This window comes from Martes martes (genome assembly GCF_963455335.1).
Source record: "Martes martes genome assembly, chromosome: 12".
Classification (NCBI taxonomy): domain Eukaryota; kingdom Metazoa; phylum Chordata; class Mammalia; order Carnivora; family Mustelidae; genus Martes; species Martes martes.
The window spans coordinates 69,613,982-69,633,617 of NC_137900.1; the positions used below are offsets into that span (position 1 = coordinate 69,613,982).

At 37.8% G+C, this 19,636-nt stretch overlaps 1 protein-coding gene across 5 annotated transcripts in view; it reads left to right on the top strand.

Annotated features, from left to right (window-relative positions):
- The window catches only part of SLC44A1 (solute carrier family 44 member 1), a gene marked incomplete at its 3' end in the record, with an annotated part of 195,687 nt that overhangs the window by 95,344 nt on the left and 80,707 nt on the right, over positions 1-19,636 (top strand). For all 5 annotated transcript variants that reach the window (XR_013967751.1, XR_013967752.1, XM_080819764.1 and 2 more), the window contains exons 5-7: positions 8,940-9,033; positions 16,966-17,135; positions 19,061-19,150. Coding sequence is in view for 3 of the 5 variants with exons in the window: in XM_080819764.1 (XP_080675890.1) it covers positions 8,940-9,033; positions 16,966-17,135; positions 19,061-19,150 (354 nt within the window). The remainder of the gene's footprint in view (positions 1-8,939; positions 9,034-16,965; positions 17,136-19,060; positions 19,151-19,636) is intronic.

Consider the following 19,636-nt stretch of genomic DNA (forward strand, 5'->3'; position numbering starts at 1 on the left):
CTTGAAGACTTTGTTAAGTGAAATAAGTCAGGCACATAAGGACAAATACAGTATGAGTCCACTTATATGAGATACTTAGGGTAGTCAGATTCAGAGAGACAGAATAGAATGGTAAGTTGCGGGGTGCCAGGGTGGCTCAGTCGTTAAGTGGCTGACTTTAGCTCAGGTCATGATCCCAGGATCCTGGGATTGAGTCCCACATCCAGCTCCCTGCTTGGCAGGAAGCCTGCCTCTCCCTCTCCCATTCCACCTGCTTTTTATTCCCTCTCTCACTGTATCTCTCTCTGTCAAATAAATAAAATCTTAAAAAAAAAAAAAATGGTAAGTTGCCAGGGGCTGCAGGATGGAGAGGAATGGGGTTACCATTTTAGAAGTAAAGAGTTTGGATTTTGCAAGATGGGAAGTTCTGGATTTAAATGGTGGTGGTGTTTGAACAACAACATGAATGTACCTAATGCTGCTGAACTGTGCATTTAAATGGTGTTAAAATGGTAAATGTTTTGGGGTGCCTGGGTGGCTCAGTGGGTTAAAGCCTCTGCTTTCAGCTCAGGTCATGATCCCAGGGTCCTCGGATCAAGCCCCACATCAGGCTCTCTGCTCAGCGGGGAGCCTGCTTCCTCCTCTCTCTCTCTGCCTGCCTCTCTGCCTACTTGTGATCTCTGTCTGTCAAATAAATAAATAAAATCTTAAAAAAAAAAAAAAAAAATGGTAAATGTTTTATTATGTGTATCTTACCACAATTAAAGGAGATCAGGAAAGAGAAAAAGATTCATCTGGGTAGTAATTTACCTTATTTTAAAATGTAAGGTAAAAGAATGTTTTACTTACGAGACTAAAAAGATATTATAAATCATTTTCAAAGAGTTTTAAGTTTCCATGACAACATTTGAAAGTGCTTTTTAGCACTTAAAACTATCCATTTGTGTGGACTTTTATTACCTTCACAAATTATTTAAAATCTTTGTAAGGGAAAGCTAACTTTTAGGTTCCTATAACAACGTTGTAAGAAATGCATTTAATAGGCAAAAAATAAAAAATAAAAAAATTTCTTCAACTCTTTCTTTTAGACAAGAAAGAGGAGTTTTCTTGGACATTAAAGTCTGTAGAACACCTCTGTTAAATATGTCTGACTAGAATAGAAACTTTAGAAGAAACAGCTGGACATGTGATGGTTATGAAAAGAAGTTGCCATTGTAAAGAGCTTTAAAAGGCAAACAGAAGGACACCTGGGTGACTCGGTTGGTTAAGCGACTGCCTTCTGCCCAGGTCATGATCCCAAGAGTCCTGGGATTGAGTTCCACATCAGGCACCCAGATCCATGGGGAGTCTGCTTCTCCCTCTGACCTCCCCTCTCCTGCTCTCTCATGCTGTCTCTCTCTCTTCTCTCTCTCTCTCAAATAAATAAATAAAATCTTTAAAAAAAATAAATTTAAAAGGCAAACAGAAGAATTTAAATGAATATAAACGTCTTAAGTTCTGGTCCAGGAGTTGGGTGAGGTAGACAAACATATTCTTTATTATTATTATGGTTTGTTGTTTTTATATGATCCAAATATAAATATGCTAGAGAACAAGTTAAAAATTGCCTTTTAAAAATTGAAATTGCTGAGTACCATAAGTACTTAGTACTCAACTTTTTTGGTTCTTTATCATTTTCCTGCAGTAGCGCATGAATTTCCTGTGGGACAAGATCATGCTCTTCACTTCTGAATATCCTTGCCCTAGTACAAGACCCCTCATAGTGGCTACTCGTATGTTTTGAAAGAACGATGGGTTGGACTTCTCTTTCTCTTTTTTTTTTTTAAAGATTATTTATTTATTTATTTGACAGACAGAAATCACAAGTAGGCAGAGAGGCAGGCAGAGAGAGAGGAAGGGAAGCAGGCTTCCCCGCTGAGCAGAGACCCCGACGCGGGGCTCGATCCCAGGACCCTGAGACCATGACCCGAGCCAAAGGCAGAGGCCTTAACCCACTGAGCCACCCAGGCACCCCTTTCTCTTTTTTAAAAAATATTTCATTTGTTTATTTGAGAGAGAGAGCATGAGGCAGGGCAGAGGGAGAAGGAGAGGCAGACTCCCTGCTGAGCAGGGAGCGCAATTCAGGGCTCCATCCCAGGACCCTGAGATCATGACCTGAGCCACCCAGGCGCCCCTGGACTTTCCTCTTCATCTCTCTTGGCACTTAATAATTTCTCATTCTCTCACCACACGTTATCCTTTGCTCACTTCCGAATCTGTGTCAGTTGCCACCAGCTGGTAAAATGATTAGCTTCATGCTAAGCAGAATTGATATGAATCTTTGGTCACCTTCCTTCTCATCTCTCAGTAATTCATCTTACTCATTCATTTATCTCTCCTGTCCATCCTATCCGCGTGATTATTCACAACCTTTTTTTTCCCCTAAGCCCTTTTGTTTTTCCTCTTTCCTAACCTTCTATCCTACAGAGAAAACTGAAATCATCTGGTGGGAGCCCTCCCCTGATTTATTTGCAGCAGAGCTTGAATTCCGTCTTACTCTAATTTTACTTCCCTCCGGTTTCTGGTGAACAGTTTCCTTCTTCTTTATTATCATTATTTTCGAAAACTCAAATAATGTATCCATTGTAGGGGGAAAGAGAATGGCCCTCCCTCAGAAGCTAACCAACTTTATATGAGATTTTCATCTCAACCCAGGGCATAATGCTTGCTGGGATAGTCCCTTCCCTTCCTCTCTCCTGCTCTGAGTCCGGCCCATAGTTCATCCTTGGATTTACTCTTGTCTAGCCATTGTTCGGCACAGGCGTCTGAGTCTATTGAATGGATAAAGTCAGACTTAAGCCCTGCCTTGTTTCACCGTACCATTTACTAGTACCTATGTTGTGCCACACACAGTGCCAGATGCTTTCTTTTTCTCTCCACTTGCTAATCTAAATTCTAAACAGCAGTTTAGAAATAAGAACGACCTGAAAGTTGGGGGCCCATGCATATTCTCAGTCATTGCTAATGTGTTACCTGGAATACCTTATTAACTTTTTGCATTACTCTTAGCAAACTTTTATGATATCTAATTTGTTTTCCTTAACACAGTAGTACAATGGCAGAAATCTTTTCTTTCTTGTGTGTGTCCTGTTTATAGCATGGGAGAAATCACTCCCATCTGGGAGTGCTTCTGCAGTGCACTGTATTTTGTGAAAAGTCAGAGAGTTTTATGCACTACCATGTAGACCATGTTCATACTTTGAGTAGGGCCACGGAGCTGGGTGCTTTCTCGGTGATCATTTTTCTGTCTTTGAAAACCTCGAAAGATGATATGACACATCAGATAAAATTTATGAATAGAAACAAGCCTTTGATTGTCATTATCTAGGTGTTAGGTTTAAAGTTAGTATCAGTCAATGATCAGTATTACCTTCTTTCTTACCAGTCAGTAACAATATAAACTTAAACCACAGAGTTATTATGGATTCTTTCTGACACAGTGAATCAAAAGATTAGATGTGATATCACTTACAAATGAATGAAATGATCGACCCTAGCAACTGCTTTAATAGCCTCCAAGTCAGAAACCAGCAAGGGAAGCTTGATTGTTAAGGGGGAAAAAAAAATCCTTATATTTGATAATGCGATTTTAAATAATTCCTTCATTCAACAATTAATTAGCACCCATGAAGTGTGTGCCAGCGAAACAAAGAAAAGGTACAGTTCCCTTTAGGGAGTTTGCATGATGGAAGACAAACTTCTCATTGTCCTCCATAATACCTAGAAGTCTTGCACATAGAAGTCCAAAATTAATTCACTCAGCAAATATTTATTATGTGCAGAGTATGTGCTGCTAATAGTGGTTGACAGATAATGTCACAGCACTAGCTAGTTAATGGGTGCTTCTTGGGAACTGCAAATATGTCCTTGCTTTTTGTTGGTTCCTGGAAATTGAAAATGGGAATTGTATTCTTCCAGCGTGTAAATATATATGCTTTCCCCATTGGAGAGAAGGGGGTTAAATTCACTGGACCCCACACAGCAGTGTAATTTCTTTTTTTGTAATGGACACTGTTCTGCATTGGGAGATTTTCTTTTTTTATTAACTACAATTTTCTAAAGTATGTTTTCTAAGGAATCTTTTCTCTTAATTTAGTGTATCCTACAAATATCGTTGTGATAGCAAATCAAGCAAAATTTTGAAGCAAGAAGAATTAGCCTCCAACTTACGAAGCCCATTTTGTATTTTTGTTTCAAATAATTTGGTGTTTTAGACCAGTGGTTCTCAAGGGTAGTTTTGCTACCGCATGCCCCCCACCCAATCCTACCCCCACCACACATAGCAGTGTTAAGAGACATTTTTGGTTGTCAAAACTGGGGGAAGGGTTAGGGGGAGGGTCCTGGAATCTAGTGGCTGGAAACCAAGGATACTGCTAAACATCCTGCAATGCACAGGACAGCTCCCTACAACCAAGAATTGCCCAGCTCCAAATGTCATAATACCAAGGTCGAGAAATCTGTTTTACATAGTATAATTTGTATACTTTGTATAATTTGTAGTGAGTGGTGAAAAGCATATAAACATTATATATAACATGTAACACCAAAATAAGAGATTAAAAATATGTGTTTTTTTTTAGTCAGTGATGTCTGTTGTCTTCAACAGATGGCTTTTGAGTATTGTCTATGTGCCAGGAGAGACGGGTCCCACATATTTTGAAGGCATAAGGACCCAGTTCTCAAAGAGCTCAATTTCTAAAAATAGAGATAATATGTAAGCTAAAAAAAAATTACAAAATAATATGCTAAGCTTTATAATAGAACTGAGGACTAAATAGCTCTGGGTGCATCAGGGAAAGCTTAATGAGGGAGGTGAGGCTTGAGTAGTTTGTAGGAATTCTTCTCAAACTTGAACACTCACTCAGATGGTCGTTAGGAATAGACAATCCAAGCAGAGGGAACAGCATACAAAAAAGCCTGGAAGTTTTTAAACAGCAAAATTGTAAGTAGCTTATTATGTTAAGATAAGGCTGGAAGTTTTAGGTAGAGGCCTGCCTTAGGAGAGCTTTGAAGCCAAGGAGTTTGGAAATTATCCTGAGGGCAGGAGGGTATTATGAGTAAGGACCATTTTACAAAGACCATTTTCAAGGCTGTGTGCAGCATATAGAGAAGAGTTTTTGAGATCTCTGTGGGATATATGTTTTTTGCCCAGAGCTTATTGAATATTTGTCTGATTATGATGTTTAGAAATGGCACAGAAGAAGCATTGTGGCCTAGGAGTAAAGGATGTTATTCCTAAATTTGTCAGTGATTGCTTATAAAGGCCTTGGAAGTATTACGTATTTTTTTCATCTGTACTGTTTGGAGTCTGGTGATGGAAACATACCTCTTAGGGGAGTTCTTATAAGTGATATTGAGCTAAAGAATAAATAATTGAATATTATAAGGCATTTGAAAAATTATGGTAGTTAAACATTCTGGGGACTGTGGCAACTATTTACCAAGATAAATGTTTATATATGGAAGTTGGCTTCCTAAGATCACTCATTTTGAGTAACATTGGCTGAGTTGCATGGATTGCCTCTGGTGTGGTTTAGATAAGCTTTTGTTTTTGGTTTTAGACTTCATTACTCAAGTATGGTTTCCCCTGCCTTTTGCGTTAGAAGAAAAACTTTGTCTTACTCTTTATGATCAAACCTCTTGTGCTAAGTATTGTTTATACTCTCACCATTAAAAAAAAGAGAGAGAGAGATGGATACCACCTTAAAAGTGTTCACTGAAAATGCATCAGCTAATCAACATGAAAAGAGAAACAATTGCAAAATGCTTGCCATCACTGGGTTGTTTTAATGTTCTGCACTGAAGCTTCTCTCTCCATCAGCCCTTTGAGCAGGAAGCATTATAAGGTTTCTTCTGATTGTTACTACATTGTAAAGATCTTTTTCCTTTAATCTATTTAGTACAGGATCTACTTAGTACTGGCCTATGTCCCAGAATACCATCAGAGATAAGGCTATTATCCTTTCATTGAGCATTATCCTGGGAAAGTATTTATAAAAATTGAACTCTGTTGCACCTGCTGACCTTTTTTAAATGAAGAAAGGGTGGGGACAGAGATTATGTTCACTGAATTCAGATGGAGCGGTGTGTTTGACGGAGCTGGCACAGTGCCTTAGTTAGGCCCTTTCATATTGTGCAAATCGATTCCGTCTTAGACCCTGAAAGAAAGAAGTTGACAATTCAGATCAGGAAGTTGATGATCCTGTTGGGTGCTCTGCAGTGACTGGCATGGTTGCTGTGTTTTTCCTGAGCGGTTCTATAGTCGGACTCCAGATATTTCAGGATTAATCTAAAATGTTTGCTTGCCACTGCTGTCATGGTTTCTCCGAAACTGCTGTAAATAGAATCTGGTGGCATTATCTTCAAAGACAAAAGACTAATTTTAGAAGAAGTAGATATTTAATATTCATGCTTAACTTAAAAAAAATAAGTCATTAACATGGAAAAGAATGTTCTGAAACAGTTTCAGAAACTTAAGTTTCCTACTGAATCTATCTTAAGAAGTGTTGGAAACATGAATAGTGCCATGTAACTTTCAAGTATCTCTGGTAAAATACCTTACGTTGTCAAGGGGTGCCTGGTGGCTCATTCGGTCAAGCATACAACTCTTGATTTCGGCTCGAGTCATGATCTCAAGGTCCTGGGATCCAGCCCTGAGTTGGGCTCCCTGCTCAGCAAAGAGTCACTTTTTCTTCCTCCTCTCTCCCTCCCCTGGCACACTCTCTCTGTCTCTGTCTCTCTTTCTCTCTCAAATAAGTAAATAAATATTTTTTAAAAAGTACCTTACATGCGTGCCTGAGTAGCTCAGTCATTAATTGTCTGCCTTCGACTTAGGTCTTGATCCGGGGTCCTGGGATCAAGCCCCACATCAGGCTCCCTGATGGGCTAGAAGCCTGCTTCTCCCTCTCCCACTCCCCCTGCTTGTGTTCCCTCTCTTGCTGTCTCTCTCTCTCTGTCAAATAAATAAATAAATAAAATCCTTAAACAATAAAGAGTACCTTACATTGTCAAATTACTTGAATTATCTTTATATAAAATAGATGCTACTTGTTTTTTTGTAAGTATGATATCTAGATCCCAAATATTTAAATACTTAGCAAGTTGGTTGCTGATTTGAGGGCAGTATTACTGAATTAAATGCAGGTTTGTGACTTTTTAAAAGTTCTTTTGACTGATAGGACAAGATATAGATGAAATAACACCATTCTCAAGGTTTTTTGTTGTCCTAGCAAATCTTTTTTCTGTATTCTCTTGAAATTCTTTCTTACATCCTCACATGACATTTCTATAATTAGTTCAATGTTAAAACCTGCCGTTTTCACTTCACATTTTATTTTAAACTTTTTCCCTGGTCGTATGGTGTGAAAGTCCATTGTTACTATAATATAAATACAGAGCTATTCTATTTCTATTTAATAATAAAGCATTTGACCAAATTAGTAATCTGGTAGGAACTGTAATTAATAAAATATAAACAGGTTACATGATAAAAGTGCAGTAGGTCCTCAGCAAAATTATAACTAGAGCCTGGGTCTTCCCAATTAATGATACCTATTATATGATGAACCTGAAAGTATTCTAGTTGCTATGTTACAAAATTAGCCAGTCACTAAAATAAGACTTATGAGAGATTTGATGGACTTCATGCATCTGAATTTTCTATATTATTGAGATACATATCAGCCACGGAGACCAAGAAATAGATGTCTGTTTGCATAACCAATCTATGATGGAATTTGAGCTGTTTTAAACTATCTGAAAACTAAGAATCCTTTTATCAATTTGTTTAGTCTATTTGCAGTTAGTATTTCTTGCCTCTTAAGTAAGGAAAAAGTAACGTATTGTTGGAAAGCATATATGCTATATGCAATCATTCAGTCATGGGAAGCATGGGAAAGAGAGACAGGACAGCACGAATAGGTTGAGGGTGGGTTTGTAGTGTAAGAGATCTTGGGGTTTGGTCCCAGCTCTGCTACATAGTAGCTGTGTCATCTTGGGCAAGTTATGTACCTTATCTCTTAGCCTCTGTTTCATTCTCTTTAAAGTAGGCTCAATAGCACTTGCTTAAAAGAGTTATAGTAAATACAATTATTATATGTACGGGGTGAGAGGAGAGCCTCCCCTGTCCCCACCAGTGACTTTCTGAGAGTTCCCAGCATGAGGAAGGAGGGGCCAGACCTAACCCTAACCCTTGTCCATCCCTAACCCTTCTCCTGGGCTGAGAAACTTGTGTGGGGACTAGAACCAGTCTTGGGAATGGGCTGCTCTTGGCCTGACTGTCAGAAGTGTTGGGGCTGAAGATGCTTGGCTTCTTCAGTAGGAGAATTTTGTCATGTTTCTATCGTTTTGTTATTTGGAGACACACAGTTTGGTCCATTACAATGAAAAGTTGACTTAAAAAAAAAAAAAAATATATATATATATATATATATATATCTCGCTAATATATGGCAGACACTCAGTAAAGGTAGTTCTAGTACTTATTGTTATTATCCTTAATATCATTAATTAAAATTTGTACATAAATTATCCGAGAGGAATCATTTTTGGGGTTTTTTTTTAAAGATTTTATTTATTTATTTGACAAAGAGAGAGAGACCACGCAAGGAACCACAAGCAGGGGCAGTGGGAGAGGGAGAAGTAGGCTTCCCACCCAGCAGGGAGCTCGATGCAGGGCTCATCCCAGGACTCTGGGATCATGACCTGAGCCTAAGGCAGATGCTTAACCACCCAGGCGCCCTGAGGAATCAATTTTAAATGATTGAAGATGGATACTAAAGACCAAATCAGATTCTTATTAATTCTATAGTGTTTGAATTAATATGTTGAATTAATATTAACATATAAAATAAATACAATGAATCAGTGAGAGAATTTGAAGCTCTGTTCTGCTAGCTAACATCCAGCTTTTCTTTCAACAGGATCAGCACTATGTAGCTACAACCTAAAGCCTTCTGAATATACTACATCTTCAAAAGCTTCTGTTCTATGCCCCAAACTACCAGTTCCAGCGAGGTAAATTTTATTGTATTTTGTTAACTTGTGACATTTGTTTTTGTAGGTAGATTTTAAACTGTATATATTATCCGGGGGAAAGAGTCACTTGATGATGCCGATTGCTCAGGACCAATACTTTTATCACAAAATTTAGAAAGTAGTACTAGAAATGACAGCATGTATTTCATATCTTAAAACACACACACGCAGAGGCAAATAACTTTTTTCTCATTCTCAGATTTTACATTTCTTTTGGGGGCTTACTTTTTTTTTTAATGCCATAATTTTTAAGAATATACAACTGCTGAGTCATTGCAAAATCTATAGCAAAATTAGAAGCCAAGTCTCGCAGTCTCCAAAGATTCTTTGAAGTTGACCTTAGTAATACTGGGATTATTTTTAATTTACTTTGTAAATTTAAAATATATCCTAGTGATTATTCTCCATACCTTATTTCAGGCAGCATCTTTTAGGTACATTCTCTATATTAATACACTGTGTGGCTTATCTTATCCAAGGTCTTACTCAACAAACACTGATTATTTCAGTACCTACTGCATATAATGGATACAAAGAAGAGACAGGAAATATTCTTTACAGGGATCTCACAGTAGTTATAAGGGAAGCCAACTTTAAAATTATAAATGTTGGGACGCCTGGGTGGCTCAGTTGGTTAAGTGGCTGCCTTCGGCTCAGGTCATGATCCCAGCGTCCTGGGATCGAGTCCCACGTCGGGCTCCTTGCTCCGCAGGTAGCCTGCTTCTCCCTCTGCCACTCTGTCTGCCTGTGCTCGCTCTCTCTCTCTCTCTCTCTCTCTGTCTCTGACAAATAAATAAATAAAATCTTTAAAAAAAAAAAAATAAAATAAAATAAAATTATAAATGTTTTTTTCAATGAGGAAATGAATTTGCAAGCATTGTAGAATATGTCCCTAGAATTAGGTGAATAGCATTTGGAAGCATGTCTCATCTTGAGAACTTTAAGTGTATATCAACCAGGTATGACATGAGTCAACTTCACCAGGAATACTGAATTGAAGCCACTTTTATTATATCTTGGTATATTATAGCAAGCTACTGATTAAAATGTTGAGACCGATCTTATGTGTGCTTTCCTTTGGCTTGCTAATGGGTGTAACTTGTGCTTTATTAACTTGAATGAAATGTGGAAATTTCTGTTGAAAAGTAGACAAAGGATCTGTCAGTTTCATTGATGTCCAGCTCTTTTAGTCTTGTCAACTTGCTATTGGAGTTAAAATGTAAAGCCTACAGAAATGAAAATAAAGGGACTATTTTAAAAGATACTAACAAGTGGGACCTATAAATCATGGGTTTAGACCTATAGGTAAAGAGACCCCATTTGTGACCGTTGAAAATATTAGGGAAGCTGTAACAGTAAGAAAAGGAGGTCCTTTGAATAGAGTCGTTGGAGAAAATGTATCAATGTAAAGACAAGAAAGGCTCTGTCCTCTTATCTACTCAAACTTTAAAACAGTCTGTTTTAAATGTCTACTATGAGTATAGAGTCATATTTTAAGATATAAACATATTATAAAAGGATAACCGGAAAGCCTTGATGTGAGGATGAGGTTGCTCTGTACCTGCATAAGGGTGGGGCAGGGGTCAGGTAAATCCTCCTTCACCTCTGACCCCACCATGTTGAGGGCTGCCTCTTTCTGGTATCTCAGGTGTTCCATTCTTGGCCATACAGAGCTCACATATCTCACATACGGCATCCTGAGGGGTATTCACTAGAAGATAAGACATAGTATTAAGGGCTTAGGTTTTAGACATGGGCAGACTTGGCTTCTAGCAAGATCATCCACTGATGTCTCAGTAGTCTAAGCTGCAGTGATGACCCTAACCCATCTGAAAACTGACAGTGAACTCTGTTTATACTTTATTTAAAGATCCTCGGGTTTTATTTAATTTAGTACCTCACAGACTAAGGATCTTTCATTTTTATCTGAGCTCAGCCTGTTGGAAAGTAAACAAAGAAGTAACAGTTGATAGAAGAAAATCAAATTAGGACCTGGTGAACAGCATCATTTAGCCTTTGGCAAGCAAAGTGCAAAGATCAGAAAACAGTGAATTTGAATCTGTCCTTTAAAAAAACAAAAACAAAATAAACCTGCTGGTTTTGGTGACTTTTTGTATACACCAAAAGACGGGCAGTAGGCAAAGCATGATGCAGGCAAGTGGCCCTTAGCATCGTTCACGTCTCTTTTGCTCTCCTCCTAGGAGCACCCTAGTGGGACAGAAAGAGCAGCACTTTGAGTCCAGCTAAGCCTGGGGGTGAATACTGTGTCACCACTTTCTCTTTGTCAGCTTGAGCAAGTCTCTTCACCTGTCTGTGAGCCAAGTGTCCTCACATGTAAAACGGCAATATTAATACCTCTGTCTTGGAATTGTTGTCAAAATTAAATAAGATCATATGTTTTAAGCATCCATTATTGTGTTTGGCATCTGGCTTAGGGAGTAATATTTCTCTTAAGCTCTAGAGCCTCCCCTTCCACCCCTAACCTTCCTGGGTGCCTGGGCACCTTCTGCCATTGAAAGCAATGCCTGTTTCTTAGAGAAAAGCAGTTATAAACTAATTTGCAGTTAAACACTAATACCACATAATTGCCAAATGGGGACTATTCCTAAGAGCTTTTGAATTTTATTTTATTTTTTTAAAAGACTTTATTTGTTTATTTGAGAGAAAGAGAGAAAGCCACAAGCAGAGGAGGGGCAGAGGCAGAGGGAGAAGCAGACTCTTTGCTGAGAAGAGAGCCCAACGTGGGGCTCAATCCCAGGACCCTGGGATTATGCCCTGAGCCATGACACTTAACCGACTGAGCCACCTAGGTGCCCCGAGCTTTTGAATTTTAAAAGCAGATGCCTAGAAAGGGCCATGTTTTATCCAAATTTATAACTTGGTGACATGATGGAACGTGGTAGCCATAGGGAGACTAGCCCTTATACCTAAAATGCTTAAAGTTTTAGATGTAGTTAAAGAAAACTAGTAGTACAAACATTACATAAATTCAGTAAATTCACCAAACATTTATTTTACTATTGCTGGATTCCAGAAAGGATATTAGGTGTTGGGGAATTAAAAACATGACATGGACATGAGAAACTAATAGCCAAGAAAGAAAGTGTTATCTGTTCATCATATTTTTAAAATTAAGGATTCCACATAAATTAACACTTGTTAATCATCTGTTGGGTGCCAGTACCATATTAAGCTTCTCACGTGTATTGTCTTGTTTAATCTTCACAAAGCCTATAAGGATATTGTTCCTAATTTATAGATGAGGAAATAGAAGATAGGAGAAGTTACAGGGCTTGTGCAAAGTCACACAGTTAATTGTTGGGAATCAGATATTTAATCTAAGATCTTGTAAAATCTATACCACAGTTTTATACTGATGTGAGTGTTATCTTGTTAAATACATGGGATGAGGTGAGCTTAGGGTCCTCCTACTCTGCCATCTTCCCCAAGCAAGCCCTATACCACAGTTAGTTTAAAAAAAAAAAAAAAAAGGAAAAAGGTGGGGGCCACCTGGCTGGCTCAGTTGGTAGAGAGCACATGATACTTGATCTCAGGGTCATGAATTCAAGGCCCACATTGGAATTGGAGCCTACTTTTAAAAAAATTAAAGATTAAAATTTAAAAAAAGAGTACAGGAAGGAAAGGAGAGAAAATAAATAAAATGAAATATATGAAAAACCACTGAGTATTGCCATTAGATTCTTGATTTATTTTCTACATTTTCTGGGCTATCAAGAATCCTTTCTTACTATTCTTTCTTAAGTAATATTTTTCAATAGAAATCATGTGTAATTGCTTTTTTATAACCTGAAGTTTTAAGATCATTGTGTGAGATGCAAACTCCTGTCTTCTCTTGTGAAGGCGTATGGATAAGAGATACTAGACATTGTTTGTCATCGGACTTTGAGGGAGGGGAGCTCACTAACTGTGATAGTCTGGACTTAAGGCAAATAGTATGTTTGCCAAGGTAAGATACAATATCCCTCTGAGCTAATTTTTAAAAATCTTTAAAAGACTCATTATAAATTCATTTTGTTCTTGTTGACTAATGTTTCAATAATGTGAAACAGCATCAGTTCCTAATGGGACTACATTGACTTCTTAAAGATTCAATATTCTGTGGGCTTCAAAAGGTAGAAAAAGTTGCTATAAATAGAATTCTTTATGCTTATCCTCTTAATTAAGAAGCACAAAGTGGGGGCACCTGGGTGGCTCAGTGGGTTAAAGCCTCTGCCTTCAGCTCGGGTCATGATCCCAGCGTCCTGGGATCGAGCCCCACATTGGGCTTTCTGCTCAATGGGGAGCCTGCTTCCTCCTCCTCTCTCTCTCTCTCTCTCTGCCTGCCTCTCCGCCTACTTGTGATCTCTCTCTCTCTGTCAAATAAATAAATAAAATCTTTAAAAAAAAAAAAAAAAAAAAAAGAAGCACAAAGTGTGTCATTTAGGTTAGACACTAAAGTAGAAAAGATCTCACATACGAGGTTCTCAGAAGGATTCTCTTCTGAGAGATATATGAAATCAGCTAATTCGAATTCATTATGTCACATAGGACATAAGCAATAAAATAGAAGAAAAACCATTTCAATGCCATGATTACTTAGCTTTTTGGGTTCTTTTTGTTTTTTTAACAAGAACGTCATTTGAGTATTAAAAACTCATGGCTGATTGTTTTTGTTTGGGGAACAGTAGAGGAAAAGAATGACAAGGAAGTGTAGTGCTTTTTACTTTAAAACTAAGTCTTGGGGCACGTGGGTGGCTCAGTGGGTTAAGCCTCTGCCTTTCGCCCAGGTCATGATCTCAGGGTCCTGGGATCGAGCCCCACATCGGGCTCTATGCTCGGCAGGGAGCCTGCTTACCCCTCTCTCTCTGCCTGCCTCTCTGCCTACTTGTGATCTCTCTCTGTGTCAGATAAATAAATAAAATCTTTGAAAAAACAAAAAACAAAAAGCTAACTCTTTAACTTTTTTTTATTACTGTGTCCAAATACTGTCTTCTCTTTTATTTGCCTTCTATTTCTGATATTCCCTACCACTAAGAGCAATTTTGACCATTTTGACCATCAGCTAGACAATGTAATCAGTCTGTGCTAATCTTACACCTTCAAATTTAGAGCTGTCAGGTTTTTTTTAAATTGACAGAGATTAAATTTTAAGGCACTGTCGTTACATTGCTTTAGTTCTTTGAAGGAGACTTGTAAAAGTACTCTTTCCAATTAGCCAAGAGTTTAGATATAGTATAAAAGTGACTTGAAAGGGTAAGAGAACAGGTATGACTCAGCATTAACTCTTAAATAGAAATGAAAGATTTGAATTTTAAGAATATAATCCTTCCCTTTCAGCCATCTATCCTTATTATAAGTCTGAAAAGCAGAAAAACATGAACGCTGCTGGATATGCTGCTTCTGTTGATTTAGAATCACTGACTTATGGCTGGGCTCCATTCCTATTTATTATTATCGTCATTACTCCTACTCTTAGCTAACAATGCAAATGTGTAATGTTAAGGGAATCACCCAAGGCTTTCGAACTCGTCCAGTTTTATTTTCCTGTTGTATCAGACCCCGCTGTCTTTTGGAAATGATGCGTATTTCTCTTTGAGCCTAAAACTAAAGCAGCATTCTGCTAGGATGTGGGAGGTAGATGTGGAGCTGCCTCTGGACGGAGGGATAATACTTACGGTTATATGACAGGAAAATGGAAACAGAGCAGGGCCAGAAAATTGGTGGATATCGAAAGCAAGAAAGTGGCATCTGTATCCTTAAGGTAGATATGTTTTATGTTCAAGGTTGGAGACAAGTGAGTTAAACAGAGGCTGCACCAGAAATGATAGGGTTATGAGTAAAGCAGCTGAAGGTACAGGTAATTGTAGAGCAGAGAAGATTTTGGTTTTGAAAGATAGAGAACTCAGGCTTTAGTTAAAAATAAGGTTAGAAGTCCTTAGAGACATTAACCTGGCAGGGACATTACCTAGATAGACAGCATCAGGAAGAAAAACAGTTGTAGGTCACAACAAAGTTTTCTTGTCCTAAATTAGCCACCGTTGACTGTGAACTTATGGTTAATTCTTTTGAAGCTTTCCTGTAATATTTCTGAATAAATCCATTTCACTGAAAGATATTCTATAATTTAATAGCTTTTCATATCATTAGTGAAACAACTTTTGTCAAAAACAATGGCTTGCATACCTTTAATATAAGCATTGCTCAGAATGCTCTGACTTTCTGCAGTTTCTGACAAAACATCAAATCTTGGGCATTAAATTTTACCAGTCCTGTTTTGAAGGTACACACAAATACACCCACAAGTCACAAGAGACACTTCTTTTTTTAAGTGAACATTCATGTCATAATGTCACGTCATTATTTTGGGATACATTTTACCAAAGCATAACTAAGGTAAGACTTGATCTTTATTAGTATTGTTTTGTTGTTCCATGAAGTTTAACAACATGGAATATGTTGCCTATTCTTACTCCCATTGGTGCTCATTTACCAGCATCTAAGGAAAATCAATACCTAGTACATTTATATTTTTATTTGAAAAGAAATATTTTTGTTGTTTTCCATGGAAGGAAACAAAGATACTGTTTGACTTCAGTTCATACAAAACTGCTTTGCTGGGATCAGGAACCTTGGAATTTGGTGTTTAGTCATATATTCTTAGCCACGAATTTGACCCAAATACAGTGCCAACCAAGAATGAGAGCACGCTTAGCTCACTGCCATCAACAGAGTTATATTAGAGCTATGACTGATAGTTCTACAAATAATTCTGAAAATCTGAGATTTGTGTTGACAATGGCTAACCTTTAACTTAATGCACACAGACGTGTGTATTCGTGTACGGACAGACATACGGATTCTGTTAGAATCCATACAAATCACAACTGAGGACATGTTCATAGAACTTTTTTAGACTCTCCTGTTGATCAGATATATACCATAGTCTCAAAGGCTAAAATAGAATATGTTATAACAAACCAGAGCTACGTCACTGTTCATACATAGCTGTGTTCCTTCACGAGAAGAGCCCTGTGGTCAGTGTAAACCTGATAGAACCGATGACCTCATTTTTTGGACGCAAATAATCTCATAATCATAATGACATATAAAAAGAAAACCATGAAGAATCTCATGACCCTAACAAATTGGAGATTTTTTCATTTACTTATATTTTTTCTGTTCTCATTCTTATGTTTCTCTTTTTTGTACAGAGATGGCAACCATCACATTAGATCAAATTTCTGCTTCTTTCCCCTTGTACTATTACCTCCTAAGTGTTTCCATACATTAGTATCCATGGTTATTGTTTTAAACAGCTGCATATTATGCTGTATGTTGATGTCTTGGCATGATTAATTGATACGAGAGTTAATAGGCTTGTGCCCCACACGCCTTTTCTTAATGCAAGGTTTTGTATGCTGTTCTGATAGAGGAAACTTTGTATTCACGGTGGAACATTTCAAGCAAAAGCATGTGTGTTTTCTAGTTTTAAATAGCTTACGGCAAAAATTCATTTTCAGTCCAATGAAGTATATGTTTGTAAGTTTTGTCATCTGCCCATTGACCGATGGATGTACAGGCGAAGGAGTTTAAGTGTTTGCTTTTGCTTTTCGTATTCTGTACGTGCGTATGTGCGTGTATATGTGCGTGTGTTTCTTTCCAGAAGGGGAGGGTAATGTCTTCCTTTGGAATATGCACTCCACCCTCTCTGATAAGGCCTGTGGTAAGACTCGCATCCCTGCCCATGACAGTCATCCTCATAGCATTAAGCTCACAGCTCTTGGCCCCCATATGATGTGTGGAGGGTGGAGTGTATTGCAGTCATAATCACCTTTCATTTGTGTGTTTGATGTGGCATTTATATTAAGTAGGAGTAATTTTTTTTCTGATTTTTTTTTCTTGTATCACCAGTGCACCTATTCCATTCTTCCATCGCTGTGCTCCTGTGAACATTTCCTGCTATGCCAAGTTTGCAGAGGCCCTGATCACCTTTGTCAGTGACAATAGTGTCTTACACAGGCTGATTAGTGGAGTAATGACCAGCAAAGAAATTATATTGGGACTTTGCTTGTTATCACTAGGTAATTGTTTTTCTCATTATTAGCTATTGCATAGTACTGCAGTAGAAGACTGTTCTTTTAACCAAAATATGAATACAACCGGGATACCTATACAATGTTTAACTTACCATAGCCAACATAATTGTTTCAGATTATATAGGGTTATAAATATATACATATTTAAATATATATATATATATTTATATTTATATATCTGAAACTTTCTTTTTCTCTCATTGGAGATAACGGGTGTTTTCCCAAACTGGTTACTGTCTATAATAACATTTAATATGATAGCAGGAGGCTTCTTTTAGTGAATCAGTACCCCCTTTGTTTTTAGTTATGATTCCAGAGGCTTATAAAAAAGAGCCACATAGTCTCTTCTCTATTTCCATCAAAGAGCAAAGCTTTCTGATAGATTACTTTTTGAGTATGGTTTTTTTTTTTTTTCACTGCTACAGTTCATAATACCATTGTATTACTGGAAAAGTTAGGAAATCTCCACTTGTTAGCCCTTGAGTTTTCTTGTCAATAGATAAAGTAAATGTGATTTTCAAGATGTAAATACCCTGGGTTATCCTAGAACCATATGTAGCCATATCAGAATCTATAGCTCTTTCTAGCTGGGAGGAGTAAACTGTGGTAGGAACCAAGCACCTCTTTCACTGTATAAGTAAAATGAGTATTTATGCCTGCTAACAATTATAGTCATTGAGAAGACTAGCTGTATTTCCATCTTGTCATTAGAGAGTATTTTCTTTTTGCTTAGGTAGTACTTGACTCAATTGAAATAATGCTGTCCATATGAAAAGCTATTTCTGTGATATTTGAAACGCTCCCATCTGTTTTTGGTTCCTGTACATTTATTGCAAAAGTGAGTACCTTAATAATGTTACCTAGTCACAGATCCTGACCGTTTATTTGGCTTTGCAAATGGTCCCCCCAAAAACTTGAATTAGTCCAGCTTTACAAAAAAGTTACTTGGTTTCTGAAATAGTTGAAGACTTTAACCAAGAAAAGAAAAACCAAACCTTAAAAATCGTGCTAATAATGTGAAACCATTGGAATTCCAGTTTTTATTGGAATGGTTCTCTTGAGGCTTAAGATCTTTGTTCATTTGTTGGTAACATGGGCCTTTAGTTAATTAAAGAAGAACAAATTATGATTTCAGAAACGAATTTCCCCATGCAAAGGTCAAATCTTCCTGGTTTCTTTTTTAAGATTCCTTTCACTCAAGATTTTAGCATGTTGGAATTTAGCTTGGGTTGGGTAGAGGCATTGGCTAAATAATTCAAACTGAGCTTTGCTCTTTTTTGAAGAGTCTCTCAATCAATCAGGACCCCTGACCCCAGTCAAGAATAAGGTTAAAGGAATTTGGGCATCAGGAGGCTTCAGGATATTATTCCGTAGGGTCAGAACATTTTTTGGAATTTCAGAAGAGAAACGACCGTAGAAAGATAAAATACTGTCTAGCGTGCGGACCATCTATCAGAGAAGTTGGTCCTGAAATACAAGGGTTACTCCAGGAAGCGTAGCACCTACTTTAACTGATCTCTGTCTGTGTGTGGTAGTTTTCCCAATCACCAACACGACACATCACTCTCTCCACTCTGTGTGTTGGCATGTCTGTTTGCATGTGAGTTCTGACGTCTTCCCGTGGTGAATCCACAACAGTTGTGTGCTGTTTTGGAGTCACCACGTTGCATTTGCATGTGTTCTTTTCTGTCATTTATAAACCCACGGTTAGGTGCCTTTGGTTTCCAGTGCCGCAAGTACCAAAGTCAAAGCGCAGAAGTAGCCAGTTAACCTTTCGTCCCTAAATTGGGGTCTTGAACGTGTCAATAGCGACCAATTGTATCCCTAGGAGAAAACAATTGAAAGAGTTTCTCTTTATATTTTCCAGTGTTTTAAAATAATATTCTACATGTTCTCTGTCTTCCCTGCAGTTCTATCCATGATTCTGATGGTGATAATCAGGTATATTTCAAGAGTACTTGTGTGGATCTTAACGATTCTGGTCATACTGGGTTCACTCGGTAAGCTGCTTATTCCTTTGTTTTTTAGTAATTAGAATTGAGAGTTAAGTTTGCTTTTAACAGTCCCTCAGTTCAGAACTACTTCGATTATTTTAAAGATTTTATTTATTTATTTGAGGGAGAGAAAGGCGCACCTGCCTGGGAGCAAAGGGAGGAGGGCGAGGGGAGGGACTGCACTGAGAACATGGGCCATTAGGGGGCTTGATCCCCCGACCTGGAGATCACCCAGATACCCCACTTTGGTTATTTTAAATAATTTTCCTTTTGTAAGGCTTGTGAGTTCATTTACACACCATAAAAAGACTGGTGAGTGGATTACACGGACGTTAATTCACTAGAAGATCACTAAATGAGATAAAATGGGGAAGTCATTGGCATTTGGAATAAAAGCAAGTGAAGACATTTTTAAAAGGAGGCTAACATTTTTCTGTCAGTATCAGTTTGGGGAGAAGAGCCCATGAGAAAAAGAAAGCAACTGAGGCCCTG